The sequence below is a fragment of the Protomyctophum bolini genome (assembly GCF_963924005.1).
Source record: "Protomyctophum bolini genome assembly, chromosome: 6".
NCBI lineage: Eukaryota > Metazoa > Chordata > Actinopteri > Myctophiformes > Myctophidae > Protomyctophum > Protomyctophum bolini.
In genome coordinates, this window is record NC_137867.1 from 38,462,499 (window position 1) to 38,484,354 (window position 21,856).

Here is a 21,856-nt window from a genome sequence, read left to right on the forward strand (position 1 = left end):
ATGTGGTCTCCGAGGCTAGTTGCGTCTCTCTCCCCCTCCCTCCCCCTCCCTCTCCCCCTCCCCCTCCCCACTCTGCCCATCTGACAGCAGGTATAAGGGTGTGCGTGCGCTCGTGTGTGCGTGCGCGTGCGTCCAGTGGCTGTGAGCCCTTTCTTCTTCGTGTACATATTTCCGACATATCATAAACATATGTGACACATTCTCAGCTTATTAATTTGTCGTCAACACACAGCAGCATGAAAGCTTGTTACAGAGAGAGAGCGAGAGAGAGAGAGAGAGAGAGAGAGAGACAGAGCACTCATCACTGGGACAGGGACAGACACTGGACGTGTGTGTGTGTGTGTGTGTGTGTGTGTGTGTGTATGTGTGTGTGTGTGTGTGGAGAGAGACAGTTTGCCCTGAGATTCACCCTAGAACGTGAGCGTGTGTGCGTAGGCTACTGTCTAGAGGTCTGATTAACTCGCACAATCAGCTCCTTTTCACACAATCCCGATTGGCAGCAGTGATCCGATCTGTGTGTGTGTGTGTGTGTGTGTGTGTGTGTGTGTGTGTGTGTGTGTGTGTGTGTGTGTGTGTGTGTGTGTGTGTGCGCGCGCGCGCGCGCTGGGGGGTTGAAAGGGCTGAGCAGGGCTGCAAAATGCTTGCACACAACACAAACACATAGCATACACTTCATTTTCCCTTGAGGGTGATACTGTACATGAGTATGCGTGTGTGCGTGCATTTTTTTTACAAAGCTACCAGGCTTCCTATATCTAACCAGAGCATACTGTAGGTGACCTCCCTGCACAGCATGGCTCTGCATTTCCAATCAACTCTACATGAATAACAGCACACACACACACACACACACACACACACGCACACACACACGCACACACACACACAGACTCCAGGCATGGAGACAGCGCCCTCAGTGCCCTACATACATGTCGAACTATACCCACAGCCACACCACTAGAGGGAGCGTCCATGACCTGGCAGCACCACTAGAGGGAGCGTCCATGACCTGGCAGCACCCACATTTAGAACAAACATGGGAAGGTTCTCATTCTACTGCCACCGACATGTGGCATGCCCTGACACCATCCATTTACACATAGAGTGCAACCTGGTGGACAAAAGTGGTGGTGCTTGGGTGCCAGGTGATTTTAGGCTATTCCACTGTGACGCGTGTCCGCTTTTGGCTTCGCTCTTGAATGCTAAAGCATAGCATCAATGCTAGCGAGCTAAAATGAGGTCCACCCTTGCTCTAGAAAACGCCAATGTTCCCGTTGCGCTCACCGGATAATAAGAAAAGACCCCCGAACATCGCCGATCTGTTCAACACCATAAAAAAGCTTGCAAAGGTGCAAGGGCTAAAACAGAAGCTACTGGCTATTGACTATTGAGAATGAAAAGAAGTGCGGACGGGGCCCTGGCAACGGTGTATAGCAACCGGAGCGGTTCTAAAAATGAAACACAGCGAGGCAATGTTACTGTATAGCGATATCAAACGCCTTAAGACGAGCCTGCTCGTCAGCTGTATTTTTTGTTATTCATGTCCTCACTGTATTGCATTACTGCTTGTTTTTTAATGTTTATGCCTTGCTTTTCTTTTTTTCTCCATTGCTCTGTAAAGCACTTTGAGCTGCATTTCATGTCATGAAAGGTGCTATACAAATAAAGTTTTATTATTATTATAATATTGAATAATAATAATAATAATAATAATAGCTTGTTGTCTCTGCCAGGCACTGTGACGGGTCCCACAACAATCCTGGTATAGGCAACCCGGCCTGGCGGAGATCTACGCTCGGAGGAGCACACTTTCCTATAGCGTGTTTGTTTCCTTATTAGCATTGCTGCTAAGATCTCTGGACTTTATACCACAACCACACGTTAAGATCTCTGGACTTTATACCACAACCACACGTTAAGATCTCTGGACTTTATACCACAACCACACGTTAAGATCTCTGGACTTTATACCACAACCACACGTTAAGATCTCTGGACTTTATACCACAACCACACGTTAAGATCTCTGGACTTTATACCACAACCACACGTTAAGATCTCTGGACTTTATACCACAACCACACGTTCTGACATGAACGACAACGCCAGCACACATTTAGCTACAGTAAATGGCAATGATCATCCACTCAACCGTCACTTTACCATCATGCCATCTGGACCAAGATAGGGAACTTTGAAATGTTTCAGTAGGAGTTTATTCAGCCAGCGCTGCTCTAAACCAACTGCCTCGCTGGGATCATCTGGGGACTTCGTGGTTTGTCATGGTTTGATGATTTCTTTGTTTTCACTTTTTGTTGTATTTCTGAAAGTGGTGTCAATGGGTTTCATGAACATAGAAGCAATGGAAAGTATTATCGAGAGCTTGTGACTAAATCAGTGGTTCCCAAAGTGGAATCCGGGGACCCCCAGGAGTCCTTTAGGGAGTTCAAGGGGGTCCCCGGCTAAATGATAGTATTGAACCAAATGGACCCTTATGGGTATGTAACTCTGAGAGAGTACAAATGGAACCAAATGGAGTCTTATGGTTATGCAACTCTGAGAGTGTACAAATGGAACCAAATGGACCCATATGGGTCTGTAACTCTGAGTGTACAAATGGAACCAAATGGACTGAATGATACACTGAAACTATGCACGCGCGCACACACGCATGCCCGCACACACGCAGAAGATGCATGTGTGTGCGTGGTTGCAGCTCTCTCCTGGAGTGTGCGGCCTGTGTGTGGTAAATGGCAACGTGATGATGTGTCAGAGTGTAAGTACATGATTTCTTGTTTACTATGATGAATGAGCGCATGCACACACGCACGCATGCACGCGGTTCTCTGTATCCAACCTGTCACTGAGGCCTCTCTGAAGCTACGCCTGCTGCAGACAGAATAACAGCTACCGTTACTGTAACTCAAACACACACACACACACACACACACACACACACACACGTGTACGTGCATACACACAGTTTGCCACATGACTCTGCTTTTCCTTTACACAACGGGGGAGAGAGGGAGAGGCCGGTACACAGTGTGTGTGAATGTGTGTGTACACAGTGTGTGAGTGTGTGTGTGTGTGTGTGTGTGTGTGTGTGTGTGTGCGTCTTTATAGCATTTGGGCGAGGAGGGAGAGTGGAGCAGTGGAGAGCAGGGTCTCCCCTAAGTCAATTTGATCAGCGGGGGCCAATGAAATTACACCGGCAGCTCTGGCTTGCCATGACAAATGATAGCAGAGATACAGTACGAGTGTGAAAATATGGAGACAGGCGGAGACGCTCGGATGCGCGCGTACTGTGCACACAGACTCTCAGTTCACTAGAGTGCGTCTGCACGATTCGCGGTTCACAAATAAACTCCGTATTATGCACCTCTTCAGTTCAGTTCAGTCCGAGTCTGAAACGAGCCTGGTTACCTCACGTCCTCCTTAAGGGCGGATTCAGACTGGGTCAGATTGATTAGGACCGTTCCCTCTCCCCGCTGGCCAGCAGTCACATCGGATACGCTTCTTCTGACCGTACGCGAGAACACTTCAATCAACTGTACCCGAGAACACTTCAATCAACTGTACCCGAGAACACTTCAATCAACTGTAACGAGAACACTTCAATCAACTGTACCCGAGAACACTTCAATCAACTGTAACGAGAACACTTCAATCAACTGTACCCGAGAACACTTCAATCAACTGTAACGAGAACACTTCAATCAACTGTACCCGAGAACACTTTGATCAACTGTACCCGAGAACACTTCAATCAACTGTACCCGAGAACACTTCAATCAACTGTACCCGAGAACACTTCAATCAACTGTACCCGAGAACACTTCAATCAACTGTACCCGAGATCATGTTTGTAGCGATGTGTAACAGTTCCTACCTCCATGGCCCTGGTGATGAAGGGGACCTGCGTGCCCGAGTCCAGGTCCTGGTTGATGATGAGCCTGCGGGCCCACTGGCCGGCCCGCACCACCCCGCTGCCCTGCACCAGAACCAGCAGCCTGGAGGGGTTGGACAGGGCGTCCGGCGTCACCAAGACGAAACTGCTGGGCTCGTCCTCTGTGGCGTCCACCTGGAGCGAGAGAACAGACACGGCAGTGAGGCTGGAGCGAGGGGCTGGGACAACTTGGGCCATTTCAGCCTTTTTTTTTATATTTTACAAGCATTTGTTTGTTTTGTTTTATTTTATGTACAAAATATTACCATTTTCTGCAAATGTTACCCCAAAATAGGGATGCTATGGTTGAAGTGGTAGATGTACTGTAAATAAGATTTAAGAAAAAACCTGTGTGTGTGTGTGTGTGTGTATTATGTTGTGCCGTTTTTCATCACTCCCAAGTCCCCAAGTATGCTTGGAGGAGACAAACGCGCACGCTCACACACACACACGCTCACTCACTCACACACACGCTCACACACACACACACACAGTCCATAAAAGCTATGGGTGGCAGCTGAGAGAGAGAACTTAATCCAGGCAGACAAAGAGAGAGGCGAGCGGGTGGGGAAAATCTCTGCCTTTCTTCTCTCTCTGCCTCCTTCGTTCCTCTCCTTTCTATCCTTGGCTGTGGGTAATCTGCTTAAAATCTGCGGTCACAAGTTCAACGCCACTGCAGGTGGACGAAAACGCACACACACACACACACACACACACACACACACACACCCCCACACACACACCCCCACACATACAGGCGAAGGGCAGAAAAGCAGAACCGAGCAATTTTCCAGAGGAATAATGAGATAAATAGAGGAGGCAGATAAACCAGTAAAGGTGCGTGGGGGGGGGGGGCTAATAAAAAGGTGCAGAGTCTCTAGCAGGTGATTTATGGACACCGTTAGCAGCGGGGGGGAGGAGGGGGTGGGGGGGGGCACACTTACTTCCTGTTGCACACCGCTGCTAAACGGCCAGCGATTGGCCGACGGCAAGAAAGATGAACGGGACCACTTAATAAAGTCCGGTAGGTCTCAAACTTTTCTGTGCCAAGGACGACCAAATTGAGACGTATTTGGCCTCCGAACTTTTGTCTGAAACAGTTTTTTTTTGCTAGGGACCTTCACAAGCAAAGATTTGAGTTAAAAATTATCTATTTCTGGCGAATGTTCCTCCGCCACAATAGGCATGCTAAGGTTCGAGAGATAAAAACTAAAAACATAAAAGCGGGTGTGTGGGGGCACTGAAAGAGAGACGACAGGAGAAGGCACACAACATATAAAAGAGCGCCCGGATATGCGTGACGCGACGATGACTCCAGTGACAGAGGGACGGGAACAAGTCTGCCCTTCAGCGAGACTGATCGAGCGCCAAGAAACGCAAACAGGAGATTAAGAGTCGGTCGTCTCTCGCTTGCCTTTGATATGACACGTCACAATGCTGCTAATTTGTCGAGGAGACACTTTCACACAAAAGGAGAGAGAGAGAAAGAGCAGGGAGAGAAATCTCCCAGTCTTCCCACTCTAATTTTATCATCGATAAAGGACATCGATATCGTAATCATGCTGTGAAGCCGGAGCATTTGTGTCCATTTTCAGATGTAATACCTCAGTGCGCACGCAAGAGCATAAATCATCAAAATAAAAATACCAAAAGTAGTGGATCGAAATTCAAGCTTGTAGAACTGCTACTTTTGATGCGTCAAACTGAATTAAGTTCAAAGTAAACGTGATTTACTTTTACAAGTAAAAAGAAAAAGTGATTTAATTTAGTCTCCGTTGGGTGGAAACCTCACGTTACTATTTTAGGATTCAAATTCAAAAGTAACAACAACAGATCTACAGGTTCAGAACACGTCGTGAAGGATCTGTTATTTTTCATGCCATTTACGTGGCGGCGGCGGTGGCTCAGGGGTAGAGTGCCTGGATGGGAACCGCAAGGTTGCCAGTTCAAACCCGGGCTCCCCCAGAGTTACTGTCGAAGTGTCCTTGAGCAAGACACTGAACCCCTAATTGCTCCCGATGTGCTAGTTGGTGCCTTGCATGGTTTCCGCTGCCATCGGTGTATGAATGGGTGAATGTAATGCACAATCTATGTAAAGCGCCTTGGATAAAGGCGCTATATAAATGCACCATTTACCATTTTACCATTTACGTGACGCTGCAGTAATGATCGAGTGAGGGGCGTTAATTTGCGAAAGAAACACAAACTCAAACAGTTAGAATATGGAGATGAAATCAAAGAGGGGGAAACGCCTCGGTTCACTACTGATACTTACTGGCACAATCTCTCTCGTCATGTTGCACTTGTTCTCCAGCAGCTCGTAAACATACTGGGTGACGATCTGTTGGAGAGAGCACACACACACACACACACACACCGTGGTTATTTATGTCACAGCCTAATGCAATGAATACAGTACATTTCTATTGCTGTTGACAGAAAAACCCATAGAGAAAGAATCCAACTATAAGTTCTGTGCAACAGTGTGTGTGTGTGTGTGTGTGTGTGTGTGTGTGTGTACAATTAATAGAAACCATCACTCCCCGTGTTTGCTCACTGGAATACAAAATACCATACAGAACAGTCAGTTGCCCTCTGGTTCGTGCACGTGTGTACATGCGTGCGTGTGTGCGTGTGCAAGCTAATTGAAAGGGTCTGGACTGAATAGTGTGGTGCATGTACGTATGTGTGCGTGCGTGTCTGTGTGCGTGTGTGTGTGTGTGTGTGTGTGTGTGTGTGTGTGTGTGTGTGTGTGTGTGTGTGTGTGTGTCAGGGTCTGTGTTTGCCAGCAGAGGAAATCTCCTGTACAAGCAGAGGGCTGATGTAAGTTATGTTTATCCCTGCAGCCACAGCTCTAAAGAACCTTGTATACGGAGTCATTCCAACCCCGGGCCAACCCTTTCATGGTTCAGTGACATCAACAACTTGCACCCCCCTCCAACCCTCCTTCACTCCCTGCTTCCCCTGTTCTGTTCTGTTCCATATCCAACCCTTTTCTTTGTCCCGCAAAGCTGAGAACACAGGAGAGAAACAAATACAATACTAGAAACTTCATGGTACTTCAATGTAATGTTGACAAGTGGCGAGAGAGAGAGAGAGAGAGAGAGAGAGAGAGAGGTGGGGGGGACAGAGCGAGAGGGAGGGAGAGTTTATGAGCACTTTATTAAAAAACATTTTCTGCAACAAAAGACTTCATGTAGAATATGTAGGAATCAATCCATATGATTGGACGAGCATACTGTCTTCATTCAATCTTTATTTTTTCCTCCATTGCCTGGCTTTCGGAAATAACGTCATGTGGCAGCAAAGTCTTTAAGGACTGTTAATGACATAAAAAAAGAACCTGTCAAGTGAGGCGCCGCTCAATTCTTTAAAGAAGTTTAGTTTGTTTTTAACAAGATAGGCTACAATTAAAGTATTGCGGGAGGGAGGGAGGAGAGATAGAGAGAGAGAAAAGATGAGATGAGGAGTACAGTAAAGAGAACTACCAGAGTGAAGCAGTGTTTATGTTCAGTGTAACTTGGCACGGCAGTCACACGTTGACCACTTAGCGGTGGTTTGAGCAGCATTAGCACTCTGCTGCGGCTCACACACACACACACACACACTACACTGTGTGCGTGTGTGTGTGTGTGTGTGTGTGTGTGGGGGGGGGGGGGGGGGGGGGGGGGCACATGTTCCCACATTTATAGTAGCAACTCTGACAGAGAGACTACAGCAGTAGACATCAAACTTTTTTTGTGCCAAGGACACCCAAATTGATATTCCGAGGACCCCCATCTGAATAGTTTTTTCTTTGCCAGGGACCCACGGAATGAGAAGATTTATGTTTTTTTTGTGTGAAGTGCAGGCTCCCAACAATATTCAACTAGTTTTTTCTTGAAATGTTCAAAATAGTAGCCTGGAAACCCTGGGAGAGGTGGAGGAGTGACATGCAGTAAAGGCCATCGGGAGTCGAACCCGCGGCACACTGCCAGACTCTGACTACCAGCCAAGGTGCCTGGACCACTGAGCCACGGCCCAGGCCACACAGTGAACGTTTTTAACTGAAATCATTGCTTCTGGGGGTTCCCTGTAACACCATATTTTCAGATGGGGGTCGGCAGCCAATTACATATATTGTTGGCAGTCCTTGACATGAAAATGAAAACATAGGGTTTTTCAGAAAACTGTCAGGAATTAGAAGACATTTGTAGAATCGTCCTCCGGTCTAAATGTGTTAATAAGGCAACGCGGCTACAGTGCTCAGATGGTGCCATGACAGAGTGTCTGGTGGTGCACGGGGGAACCACAGAGAGAGAGACAGCTGAACCAGTGGCTCTGCCATGACAGAGTGTCTGGTGGTGCACGGGGGAACCACAGAGAGAGAGACAGCTGAACCCGTGGCTCTGCCAGGCTCCTCTCTCTCTGAGCTGCTGTTTTGGTTAGCCTGTCAGCTAAGACCAGGGAACCACTCTGGTGGGGCCGGTGGCGCCGCGGCACTAAGACCACTGACCAGGGGGAACCACCCTGGTCGTTACGGTGGCGCCACGGCAAGACAGCGTGTCCAATCCTCGGTCACGCTTTCGTACCGTCACCGAACCGCACACACACACACACACGCACGCACGCGCACACACACACAAGCTTCAAGCAGTGCTACTTGTCAACTAGCAGGAATAGACCTGTCAAACCTATACTACATAATCACAATTATTTTAGATAATCGCAGTTATTTTACGCATAATTAAACAATGTCGATGTCTTTTAAAATGTCAAAATATAGTGGGAATAGCAGATGAATAAGTACATACATTAAACAAGTTAAACAGAACAGAGATACAAACTGTGTACAAAAGGTGTAAAGTACATCTATTTATCTATCACTTTTCCATCTCTCAGCTCGTTCCATACGGTTCTGCCTCTGAGGCGCCAAACAAATAACGTTGGTTTTTTTTTGTTTTTTGCACAAATTTAATTTCCTGCAAGGCTTTATTGATGACATTAAACACAAAGCGTACCGCCGCACATACATTTTAGTCTTCATCAGACCGGCTGACATTTTAGTGAATTAGCTTGAATGAGGGAAGAGGGGTGTGTGTGTGTGTGTGTGTGTGTCTATATGTTCGCCCCAGCCCCCCCCGTTCCCCCCATTCACAGGTCAAATGGTAGAATTCGTCATCTCCTCGGGTCTGTCTGCCGCCAGAGCACGATTGGCTCTCATAACACGTTAATGTTGGGTCTCATACCTCATAATGTCATTCTGATGCCGTTTCTGTTGCGTTTTGTTTCTAAAGAGAAAATCCAGTTAGCATCGAGTTTTCTGTGGCATAAAAAGAGCACGCCATTATTATGATTAGGATTATTAGCGTTCACATTTGAAGTTTATGGGTTCTATTGACGCAGGGGTCGCGTCCCCGGCCTTTTGTTGTGTTCTAGACGACGTGTATTAATGGATATTTCACAAAACACATTCCCTGAAAATGATGGCTTATTATAAAACTCGTGAATATATCCTTTGTTCTCTGGAACATCTGGGTATTAAACCATTATCCCCATTTCCTACGACGGAAGAGCAGAAATAGCCGGTCGGCTAGAAGTGCTATTTTCATATGGTAATGTATGAAGTTTTACAATGTTTTGAAAATGTTTACCAAGGTTGAAAGAGGTTAAAGGACCACTGCAACCATTTTATGGTACTCGATGTAACCCTACTAATGCCTAACCTGACTCTGCCAGATGGGGGCGGTATTGGGTAACCATGTTCCCCAACACAGCATCCATCTGAGATCGCTCAGGGGATTGAGCTAACACCGAACCGCTCCGGTTCGACCCAATCAGCGTGAGCTAAGGTCGGGATATGTGCGTGTGAATGGTTGAATGTAATGCGTAAAGCGGTGTGTGTATGTGCGTGTGAATGGGTGAATGGAATGCGTAAAGCGGTGTGTATGTGCGTGTGAATGGGTGAATGTAATGCGTAAAGTGGTGTGTGTATGTGCGTGTGAATGGGTGAATGTAATGCGTAAAGTGGTGTGTGTATATGTGTGTGAATGGGTGAATGTAATGCGTAATTTAATTTAATGCACCATTTAATGTAACGTTGCTGCCACGGGATTTTCCAAAAACCCGGCGCTCCCGATTAAAAGCATGCACTGCACTCAGGAAAAAACTCATCTCGCTGAAAACGGGGCCTTATAACCATCTGTATGCGCACGCGCACACGCACACACAGCTTTAATCTCACATACACACACACATGCCGTAAATGTACACTAGCAGGCACGAACACACACGTTGCACGCACGCACTGCCAGCCTCCTCCTGTGTGGGCCTCTATGGACTAGAACTCAGAAGCTGATCAGCATAATAAAAAAAGTCTCTTTGTCACCTAATTATCAATGTGTTATTAGTGCTTTAATGAAAGGCCCGCAGGAGGCTGCAGTAAGTGGCTGTTTTGTCGGGATTGGACCATACGTGAAGTATGGGAAGGTGAGGTGAAAAATGGTGTGGGTGGGTGTGTGTGTGTGTGTGTGTGTTGGGGGGGAGGGAGGAATATGATACGATATTACTTTATCATCAACTCTTACCGATATTAAGCCTGGTGTAGCTCGTCCGTAACGGCTACACGGTAAGAGTGTGTGCGTAATGTACGGGAGCGTGCGCATGTTTAGATCCAGTCCTATTTTAACGTCTGCGTATATATATGCGGGGCTCGCGTATATCTGCACGACTGGCGTAGCTATGGCATCGTTGGTATCAGTTGGGTCTTTCCAAGCGCACTGTGGACTGTCTGTGCGCAACATACGCACGCTTTGAAAAGCCTGGTGCAGCTCGGACGTCAGCAGCCATGTATGCAACACGCAATACACAAATCTGACATAACGCAGAGATAAAGCCAAGCACAGCCTGAAAGGACACACAATTAAAACATGAAGACAAGAGCAATGGCCACCGTTCAGCCTACCACCTGGCCACATTCTAAATTAAGCCTCAACATCAACTGATGGGACAAAGGTCTTCTTCAGAATTATTGGGAGCCGGGAGCTGCTGAATGGAACGATCAGAGTCTGTGGTTGGTTTTGTACGAGGAGGAAAGAAGGGATTTGAGGAGGACACCGCACGGGAGGAACAAGGGATGAAAAGAGGACATAGACAGGACAGGACAGGACGAAGACAGAGCTAATCCAGAGGAACTCCTGACTCATGCCAACAGCTCAACAGCTGAGAGCACAGAGACAGACAGACGGAGAGAGGGATGGATGGAGGGAGGACGAGAGAGAGAGAGAGAGAGAGAGGGGAATTTGTGGCCTCTGTCGAAGTGCTTCTACTGGGTGGGCTGGTGACCACCTGTTTACCTGTGGTCAAACCCAGAGCAGTAAAAACTAACATAAGTGCGCGCTTACATGCACTCTCCCACCAAATGGGCCCAGGTTCTGAGGGTCTAAGTTTGGGAACTCCTCCTCTGGGTTTCATCTTTAGCCTCAAGCATTGAATCATCTTTGTGAATGAAACACAAATGAGTAGCTCAGGTTAAGACGCACACCGACAAATACAGCTGCCGCACATCAACAAACGTGCACACACATCGCATAAACACGAACATGCACACACACACACACACACACACACACACACACACACACACACACACACCTTGTCGCAGTTGGCCACTTAGCCACTTAGCCACAGGAAACAGAGAGGCAACAAGATTTTTATATGAAGTACTTCAACAAGCTGGATGACTGACTGAACCCAGGACATGGTAAAAGGAAAACACACAGAGAGAGAGAGAGAGAGAGAGAGAGAGAGAGAGAGAGAGAGAGACAGAGACAGAAACAGATGCAGAGAGGTTATTTATTTTGAGTCTGCCTTGTGTACCAGGAGGAGACATGCTGTACGTATTAAAATAAGGAGTGCTGTTGTGAATGTTTGCCGTCAATCCAAGTGAGTAACAAAGACAGAGAGAGAGAGAGAGAGAGAGAGAGAGAGAGAGAGAGAGAGAGATACGGGTGTAATTCCCATAAGGTGTATCTCTTGCTCTTCTGTCTGGGGAGAGAGAGACAGTGCTCTCCAGGGGAAAGAGAAGCGTTCACAGACTTCTAAAAGGCTGACAGTCAAGTCTATTGACACTGAGCGTGCTCTCTCTCTCTCTCTCTCTCTCTCTCTCTCGCTCTCTCTCTGATACTAATGGGATTGTAATGATCTCCTCAGGTGTTGTGTGAGAAGCCAGCAGAGGGATAATTTGCTGATGAACTACTGGATGATGCCCGCTACGGATGCCCTGGGTAGCGACAGATGCCCAAGCCCACCCCCCCCCCCCCCCCCCTCCCCACACCCCCCATCCCTTTTCCTCTGCCCTGCCCCTCACCTCTTATGCTCCCCATCAGCATCATTCCTCCCACCCTTCCTCCTTCCCTCCTTCCCTGCTTTCCTCCGTGCGTGCGTGCGTGTCCCTGGTTTTCGGGCCAACATGGAGAGAGAAGCGATGGCAGTCAGTGAATCAGGCCAAGACAGCTGTCATTTACACTCCTCTCCTTAGAGAGAACCACTTCTTAGCTTCCAAACAAAATGGCGTGTGGCTGATATGGGGTTTTGTATGGGTCCTCCTGACGCTAGAATACACCAGTGCTGGCTACCTCGATGGCTAGCTATAGCTAGCTGGCTGACTGACTGGCTGGCTGGCTGGCTGGCTGGATGGATGCCTGGCTGGCTGGCGAGATGGAAGGATGACTGACTGACTGACTGGCTCGCTGGCTGGCTGACCGCTCTGGCTGGCTGGATAAGCAGCTGACTGGATAGATGAGGTGCTGATGGTTGAGGTGTGTGAATTAATACGTTGAAATGTGCTTCCAATGTGTGCACCGATGTATGAAACAAGTAAGCAATACTAGAGGAAACCAGACACACACACAGAGAGAGAGATAACAAAGACACAGATACACGGAACCCAATCACAAAGAGACAGAGATAGAGAGAGAAGACACTTCAAGAGCGGGACAGAAAGAAAGAAAGAGAGCGGGCGTCTAATTCAGCCATCTGGCTAGATTTACTTCATTATAATATTCTGAATGCCTACGTGTGAATATGTGCGTCTGCGTGCGTGCGTACGTGCGTGCATGTGTCATTCCACAGATGCAGGCAGAGTGGAGAAGAATCCTCATTTATTAACAGCTTAATAGAGCTCCATCTGGGCATGTGAGTCTGTGCTGCTCTCCTCCAATCAGAGTGAGTGACTCGTCACGTCATCAACTCACAACAAACTAGACGACGACTGACACCAGCACAATGTGTGTGGGTGTGTGTGTGGAGAGGGGGACCCTAAAGGCCTATTCATACTCCAGTTTTAGGTGATAAGGTGACCAGTGAAAAGGTGGTTAGTAAAAACAGAGATGTGTTGGGGTGACGTCACGCTGTCGTCATCTTGGAGTATGAATAGGTCTTAACAAGTGACGCCGGCACAATGTGGGGGGACCCCAACTACTGTGACACCAGCACAATGTGGAGGGACTCTAACAACTGTGACACCAGCACATGTGAGGGGACCCTAACTACTGAGACACCAGCACAATGGGGGGGACCCTAACAACTGCGACACCCGCACATGTGGGGGGACCCTAACAACTGTGACACCAGCACATGTGGGGGGAGCCCAATATCTCACCACTTTTCGTAAACAAAAGTTGCACAGATATGACAAACGCAATTAATTAGTTTTGAGCTTGTAGATCTGCGATTTCTACTATTTATTTGTGTAATTAAGATTAGTTTTTGGCTTTATTGATAGTTACAGTGAAGTCGGACAGGAAAGAGGGAGAGAGAAGGGGAGAGACATGCAGCAAAGGTCGTCATGAACGGGACTCGAACACGGTCAGGTCAGGGCCTGAGGCATGCGCATGGACCACTAGGCCAGCGGGCGCCCCCGATTTCTACCATTTTTAACGTTTGGAAATATATTAACATTTTTAGCATGGAAATGATTATGAGAAATATGTGTGTGACAAGCCTAAGCAGTGGGTCCTTGAAGGCTTGAGGGAGTTCCAAGGGGTCCCCATAGCAAACGAATTCTGATCTTTGGAAACAGCTGATCCTCAAGCTCACAACAAGCTGCGATAATTAGTAGAGGTGCCTTCATTATGGAGGTCCCAATCCTTTAATGGGGGTCGGTGGTCAAAATACATATGGATTTGAGGGTCCTTGAGAACCACGACTGTAGTGAACTGCACTACAGCTGCAACCATAAGTCTAATAACTAGTCTACTAGCCCATTTAGGCCCGACCTCAAAACATTTAAAAAATCTTCTAAATCCTCTTTCTAAAAGTTTTCTAAAATAAATATTTTCACGATTTTTCAAAAATAGCAGACCTACAGGCTCGTAGCGAGCTTGTATATCTGCTATTTTTCAATAGCTAAATTATAACAATGCCCGCCCAAAATGGGCTAGACATGCATGTATATCTTGGTGCACTGTGTGCGCACACTCACACGCATGCGCACACAGTTATTTAACCTTAATGTATTTTAGTGTTCATCTTCATATCTTGGCTATGCATTTATTTTTAGGTTGAGCCATTGTATTCCTTTTGGAGGGCTTTGGAACACTTTGTTGTCACTTAGGTGAGAGTTCATTATAAGACCCTTTGGGGGATTTTTAGCAAACCTTCACAGCTTCGTTGTGCAAATAAGCTTCACAATTAGACCTAAATAATGCTTCGGTTATTGTGGGCGAGTGCAATATGTTCTTCATAACGAGGAAATGAACAGTAATCACAGCCTCGTTTTAAGATATTCAGAACTTTTTGCAAGCTACTGCTTGCTTAACCCATTTTGGACGGGAATCCCTTTTGGGTGTTAGCATTATGTTGTGCTTTAGCTATTGAAAAATAGCAGATCTACAAGCCCATACGAGCTTGTAGGTCTGCTATTTTTGAAGGACTGCCATAGAAACATAGCTTTTTCAGAAAACTGTCACGACGTAGAAGACATTTTTATAATCTGATCTCAGGTCAGAATGGGTTATTAGCTACTGCCATAAAAAACACATTCCGGTTAGCAAAACTTAGCCATGCTATCATGAGCAAGGTTACTCATTACACTGGGAAGAACTGCATAGCGGTGTGCAATTTCCATGATAAAAAGGAGTGCTAAGTGTGGGCTGCTTCCAATTTCACAGGAAGAAGAAGTAACTCATGCCTGGTAATGCATTTACGTATCACTGTGGTGTGGTCTGGCAGAAACCTCCTAGCTCCATATTTTTTACTTTTTGTGACTTATTTTCGTAAATGAACGTCCGGCCCGGGTCGGATCCTTAAAATCTGTTTCGGAACTGGAACCAAAAAAAAATGACTTCTTCTTGCCCTGAAGTGGGAGCCAAAGTGGGCGTGTCACTATTCAGGTTGGAAAATGCAGATGTGATATTATGAACCATCATAAAAAATAAAGAACGGATGAGTTATTTTGGTGGAAGAGTCATCCCCTGCTGCCGGTACAGAACTGAGCATGTTCCTACTAAACGTTATTTAACCCATTCTGACCGGGAACCCATTTTGGTGTTCAGCATCATGTTATGCTTTAGCTATTGAAAAATAGCAGATCTACAAGCTCGTAGCGCGCCACCGAGTGGCGCGCTACGAGCTTGTAGGTCTGCTATTTTTGAAAAATCGAAGAACGACTGACATTTTTAAAAATCTGATCTCAGGTCAGAATGGGTTCATCAGACCATTGTGTGTCCAGTGGAAACCTCGTATGAATCTGATCTCAGGTCAGAATGGGTTAACCATGAACAATCTGAGGAGTAAAACACGGAGTGAGTTTCGAGCTTGTACATTTGATGCTTTTGTGTGGCGTGAAGTAGGGTGTTAACCCATTCTGACCTGAGATCAGATTCATACGAGGTTTCCACTGGACACACACTGGTCTGATTAACCCATTCTGACCTGAGATCAGATTCTAAAAATGTCAGTTGTTCTTCGATTCTTCAAAAATAGCAGACCTACAAGCTCGTAGCGCGCCACTCGGTGGCGCGCTACGAGCTTGTAGATCTGCTATTTTTCAATAGCTAAAGCACGACATGATGCTGACACCAAAACGGGTTCCCGGTCAGAATGGGTTAATTTACAAAAACACAATATGGATATGATTTTTCTGCCCGACAGGAGTGATATTCTAATTACCCTATTGGCCAGAATATAAGACTATATAAGACTTTTTTTCCAATGGAAATGTCCTAAAAGACGGGGTTGTATTATAATCGGGGACTAGACAATTCTTTTTCCACAAATGAGTCTTGAAAAATGGGGGTCGTCTTATAATCAGACTAGTCTAATATTCTGGACAAAACGTACATAACAGTAGTCCTCATCACAGTGGACTGACACTCTTCCAGCACTCTGGAAAGTGTGTTGGGCGGGGAATTCAGACCTAAATGTATTAAAAAAGAAACTGCACTAGGGGGAAAATATATAATGAGTTGATCAGAGGTGGACTTTCCCATAATGCAATGCCCTTGCATTCAACCCGAGTTGGGTGGTTCTCCTCTTTTTTCTTTATTCCACGGGGTGGCCCCCATGCACGCCATGACAGCAAACGCCTCGTCATCAATCCATCCATCCATTCAGACGAGGCTGAAGTGCAAATTGGACATCTGGTGTTGTGATGTCTCTGACAATACAATACAGCTGTCATCTCTGCCTGCATGCATGTGCATGAGGATGCATGTGCGTGTATTAGGTGTGTGGCACGCAGCCGCGCGCACACAAACACACACGCACGCACACACACACAAGAGTGAAAGGACAAAGGGACTGAGAGAAGGAGAGAGAGAGGTAAAGAAGTGTTACGGCGCCCCTGTCCTTGTTAGGCTGTTAAGTTAATAAAAGGTTATGGTTGGGCTCTGTTGTTTAGGTTAGGGTCTGCTGGTGTTGTGAAGATTATTAGGGTGAGGGTTTAAAACGAATGGTTTCTCTCCAGAGGTCCCACATGAGTCCACATCATGTTCTGCCTTCATCAAATGTTTGCTTGAGACGTGCCCCCCCCCCCCCCCCCCCCCTGCAGACGACCAAATTACAATTTGATTTTAAATATTGACGCCTTTCATGGTTTGGACAAAATGTTGAATTCTGTTTCAGTTTTTTTTTTATTAACGCCCCACTTGATCACACTACAGCGTCACGCAAAAGCATAAAAAGCAGCAGATCTGCAAGCTCGAAACGCGTCTCGAAACGCGAAGCGACGATGCAGACACTAGCCTTGTGCCGACTGGCGATCCCAACATTCCCAAATAGGTTCGACTGTGATCTGACACCGAGCCGCAACGAAAGTATGTAGTATGTACTACAAAGTATGTAGTAGACAACTTGAAAACAGAAACAATGGCCCAACCTTGGTGCACACTGCGGTGCACGTGTGAATGAGTGTGCGCGCGCGACCGTGTGTTCACTATGTGTGAACGGCGCTCGACAGGCTCGTGTCCCACTCCGGCGAGAGACGGATGACTCGGAAACTAAATCGGCAAGGGGTTAGAACATTTGCGTGCACTTGCCGTGCGTGTGCTGTACATCATTATGTGAACCTACAGTACTGTATGTGTAACAGTTATTGATGTGCACTATTTATTGCACACAATGAAAACCGGCACACACACACAAATAAACAACGAGGCTGTCTTAGCAGCATAACCTACTTTGAGCACACGGCAGATATACTAGTCAGTGATTGTGTCTATTTATAATGGCCCGTAACGTGCACCAACACAGAGAATGCTTTTGTATTTGTGAGGTTGAATGGTGTTCATTTCCCTTGAATCAGCCCGAGAAAGAAAACAACAGACAAGATAACGGCGGCTCATTCAGGTCTCCCCCTAAAACCCCGGCTAGTTAATCTCCTGCAGAACGACTCAAATCTCCTTTCATTACATACAGGCTCGTATCAACGCGCTGATTGACATTGCTTGGCTCCTCTGAAGGCGATGCCATTCTTTCTTCTCTCTTTTTTTCCTTTCCTTTACCGCACAGATTGAATAAAATTTGCATACAACCTCCTTGATGATTTATGCCTTTCCTCTAAAAATGTCTGAGTTCAGCTAGTTTAAACGCTTGCGTGTCCTTCTGCTACCCAAAATGTTTGTTCTTTCTCTAAGATGCTATAGGGAGATGTTGGCTGCGGATAGGGCAATAAAAGCAGAGACCCTGCCTCCCCCAAGGAGCTGAACCGGCATTACAAATAAAGAATAATCATGGAAACAAATAAAAAGCAACAACCAAAATAAAAAATTAATAAAACAACCAGGTAATCCCACAAAAGGGTCCACTGCTTTGCTTTGAACTTCAAAGTAGCAGCATAACAATTAAAAGTAAAATAGTAGAGTGGGGGAGGGGCAGAAGGGTACGAATGCAAAAAGAAAAGATTACAAAAGACTCGGTCTCATTATCTTTATGCATATTGCATGCGCTGAAACTGTGGAGGGAGGGGGTGTGAGGTGAACATAAGAACATAACAGAGACGCCGTTCCACCGATAAGTGTCGAGAAGGCACTTGTGCAGGCAAGGTCAGACCGTCTGAACATTAAGTCAGGCCTGCACTAATCACAGACAACTAACACTGCGTTCACACTGGCAGCTACGAAGATACAGACTACCATCATGTTTCAATGAATGCCAGCCGTGTGTAGCTGTTAAACGTAAGGCTAAAGCAGCTACAAAGCTGCAAACAAGTTGCTCTTGTCTCAACTTCAGCTACAAACATATAACCGACACACCAACATAACAGATTCCCATTGGATCACTCTCTATGGGGTCACCTCTGGGATTGACATTTTTCAGTCTTAGTATTAGTCGACTAAATCAACACTGGTTCCCTGCTAACATTGAGCTACTGTAAAGACATGCCAGTCACAGTAGAGTACATGGAGGAGACAAAGAGTCAGTGACATCGAAATCTCAGGATGGGAAGGGCTGTGTTATGAATTCTAGAGCATTCTGTATCATTTTGGTATAGTTTTATACATTCTGTGCATGTCAGACTTTGAGCTAATAAAGCGCTGTAAAATCGTGATCATCCAACTTGTCAAGACTGTGTGAGTTGAATCCAGGCTACCTGTCAGGCGTGTGCGAGACGTGTGCGCTTTTGCCTCCAGAAGACAAAACAAACACATCTTTGGACCCAGCAGCCTCGACTTGGCAGAAGAAAACAACGTGGGTTGGCAACGCTAGCTGATGATAACATTCACATAATGTAGCAGTAGTGGCTCAGAGCCTCTGCCTGATGACCTCAACCCTAATATCTCTCCCCCTTTAGACTAGTGGATAAGATGTTGACTTTACACACGGGAGACCAGAGTTTGATTCCCGGGCGTTACACGTACCGTACACCACCAAAGTCTGCCGTAATTTACACATCCTAGGGGTACGGAGGAACGCAAGATAGGGCCAATAAACTCTTACACACCTCCTACACACGATAGTAATGTCATGAACATCCACCTGGCCAAGAAGTGACTCTGATGTTGATTTTAAAGCTCTGCTTAGAAGGTGAGGTGGTTGTGAAATGTGGTAGTTCTCAATGTGGCGTCCTTGATTGAAAGGACTTGTTGTTTAGGAGACGGCCCTAGTAGATGGGTGGGGGGGGAGGTACCCACCTACTAGTGCTGTTTCCTAAACAATTAACACATGATGTTAAGTGATGTGTAGTATTGTTACTGCTTTTCTACATATTGCCAACCAGGTGAAGAAATCACAGATTGAGGCTTTAACACTATCAAATATCCGACACCATTAGGTTTGACAGAAGATGGTTCTGAAACATATTGCTAGTATGGCCGTTACCTCTCCCAGGGCCTCGTAGCGCTTCTGGTTCCAGCGATGGAGGTCCTCTCTGGCGTTGAAGACAAACGCCTCTCCCGTCTTCACGTGTCTCAGCTGGCCCTCTGGAGAAAAAACACACAAGCACATGAGCTCATTCTGTCTGCAACAACACCACACAAACACTCTCTGTACAGGTTTTTTCTTTCACTGCCAGTACACGTAACAACCTCATTCTTCTCCTCATTGTCTCTTCTATTAAAACGACCTTCTGGCAAGTCTGGTAGACCAGACCTGCAGACTCACTCGCTCTCTCTCTCTCTCTCTCTCTCTCTACACTGAGGAAGGTTGTGTGTGTGTGTGTGTGTGTGTGTGTCAGTGTTGATTTTGATAGCAATTTTTTTATTTTAGTTTTAGTCATAGCTAGTCTCTGGAATAGTTTTCATTTAGTTAGTTAGTCACATTTTAGTTACCTGGAATGTTTTAGTGTTAGTCTAGTTTTAGTCGACAAAAATGTGTTTTGGCGGGCATTGATGCCGTCGTAATGACTGATTTTACACTTTGAAAGTAGCAGATCTACAAGCTCACAAGGCGTCGCAGCACGACTCGTTCTGAGCTTGTAAATCTGCTATTTTCAGCATGCAACCAAGTGTAAAATTACTTACACTGGATCTCTTGTCCACTAGTCCCTTCCTAACATTTTAGTCTAGTTTTTATTTGTTGACAAAACTGTCAATATACTTAGTCTTAGTCATCATAGCTTAGTTTTAATTCAGTTTCCATTTAGTTTTTGGCAGTGAAAAAAGTTAGTCGACAAAATGTTTTTGTCATAGTATTAGTCGATGAAATCAACACCGGTGTGTGGGTGGGTGTGTGTGTGTGTGTGTGTGTGTGTGTGTGTGTCTACGAGTGTGTGCTTGCGTATGTGTGTGTTAGACGGAGATAGGTGACAAACAACACACAGTAGCCGACTCTCACAATTCCTTTGTGGCAGGACTTTGGGCACTAGCCAGTCCCCCCCACCATGCGTACACACGTACACACACACACACACACACACTCACAGGTGTACTGAAACCAATGGACATATTTGCCCGTGTGCTCGCTCGCGTGCTTGCATGCACACGTCGCGTGCGTGTGTGTAAATGGCTGTAAGCAATAACACTGTAAAGAAGACATTTGGAAGAAGAAGAGCAATTCTGGAGCACTTTTTTAACCACAATTACACCAGTGTGTTATACTGTAACTATAGCGATGAGACCATCGATCCTAACGGTGACACTAGAGCCACAATATAGTGTTAAATCTAATTTTGACCTTTATGAAGGAGAACAAGACAAAGCATACATACAGTAGTTAACCCAAATAGCCAGGGGGCTCTCATACTTTCTCAATTATCACACGGCAACAAGAGGAACCCATACGCCCAGATGTAAATATATTATCTTTAGAAGATTAAAGGACGTGCAAGGATTTTTTTTTTGTTTTGTTTTCTCTCTTTCATCTCACACTAAATTGCAGAGGTTTGCATACTTTGCAATCCCTGCATCGCTGTGATAAATACGGCGCATAACCCCCCCCCCCCCCCCCCCCAGCTAGTTGTTAGACAAAGTATTATGACGCTTGGATTTGGGTTCGTCATTGAGTCGTATTAAAAGCAACAGACTAGCACGAGAGGGAGAGCGAGAGAGAGACAGAGAGAGAGACAGAGACAGAGACAGAGACAGAGACAGAGACAGAGACAGAGACAGAGACAGAGACAGAGAGACAGAGACAGAGAGACAGAGAGAGGTGGGGGGTGATGGGGGGGTTGAGAAGTATTGGTGTAAGGTGCAGTAACTAAGTACACTGATTCAAGTACTATACTTGAGTAACATTTTGAGGTATTTGTCCAGTACTTTAACTTGGCCACTAAATGTCTATTTTATTTTTAACCCCACTACAATTACTTTAAAACGTTAGTTACTATAGTTACTTAGACTGTTTTCTTTTATTATTTGTATTACAAAACATACTACGTTAACCCATAAATCCGCCAGTTTTCTGAAATAAATATTTTCACGGTCTTTCAAGAATAGCAGATCTACAAGCTCATAGCACGCCACTGAGGCGTTATGAGCTTGTAGATCTGCT

At 46.0% G+C, this 21,856-nt stretch overlaps 1 protein-coding gene across 1 annotated transcript in view; it reads right to left on the minus strand.

The window, feature by feature from the left end:
* Positions 1 to 21,856, minus strand: part of LOC308316997 (cotranscriptional regulator ARB2A homolog) — a gene marked incomplete at its 3' end in the record, with an annotated part of 34,253 nt that overhangs the window by 2,657 nt on the left and 9,740 nt on the right. Inside the window, exons 4-6 of the mRNA XM_080765787.1 lie at positions 19,748 to 19,848; positions 6,225 to 6,290; positions 3,893 to 4,084 (exon numbers count right to left, since the gene is read on the minus strand). Of these exons, the coding sequence (XP_080621913.1) occupies positions 3,893 to 4,084; positions 6,225 to 6,290; positions 19,748 to 19,848 (359 nt within the window). The remainder of the gene's footprint in view (positions 1 to 3,892; positions 4,085 to 6,224; positions 6,291 to 19,747; positions 19,849 to 21,856) is intronic.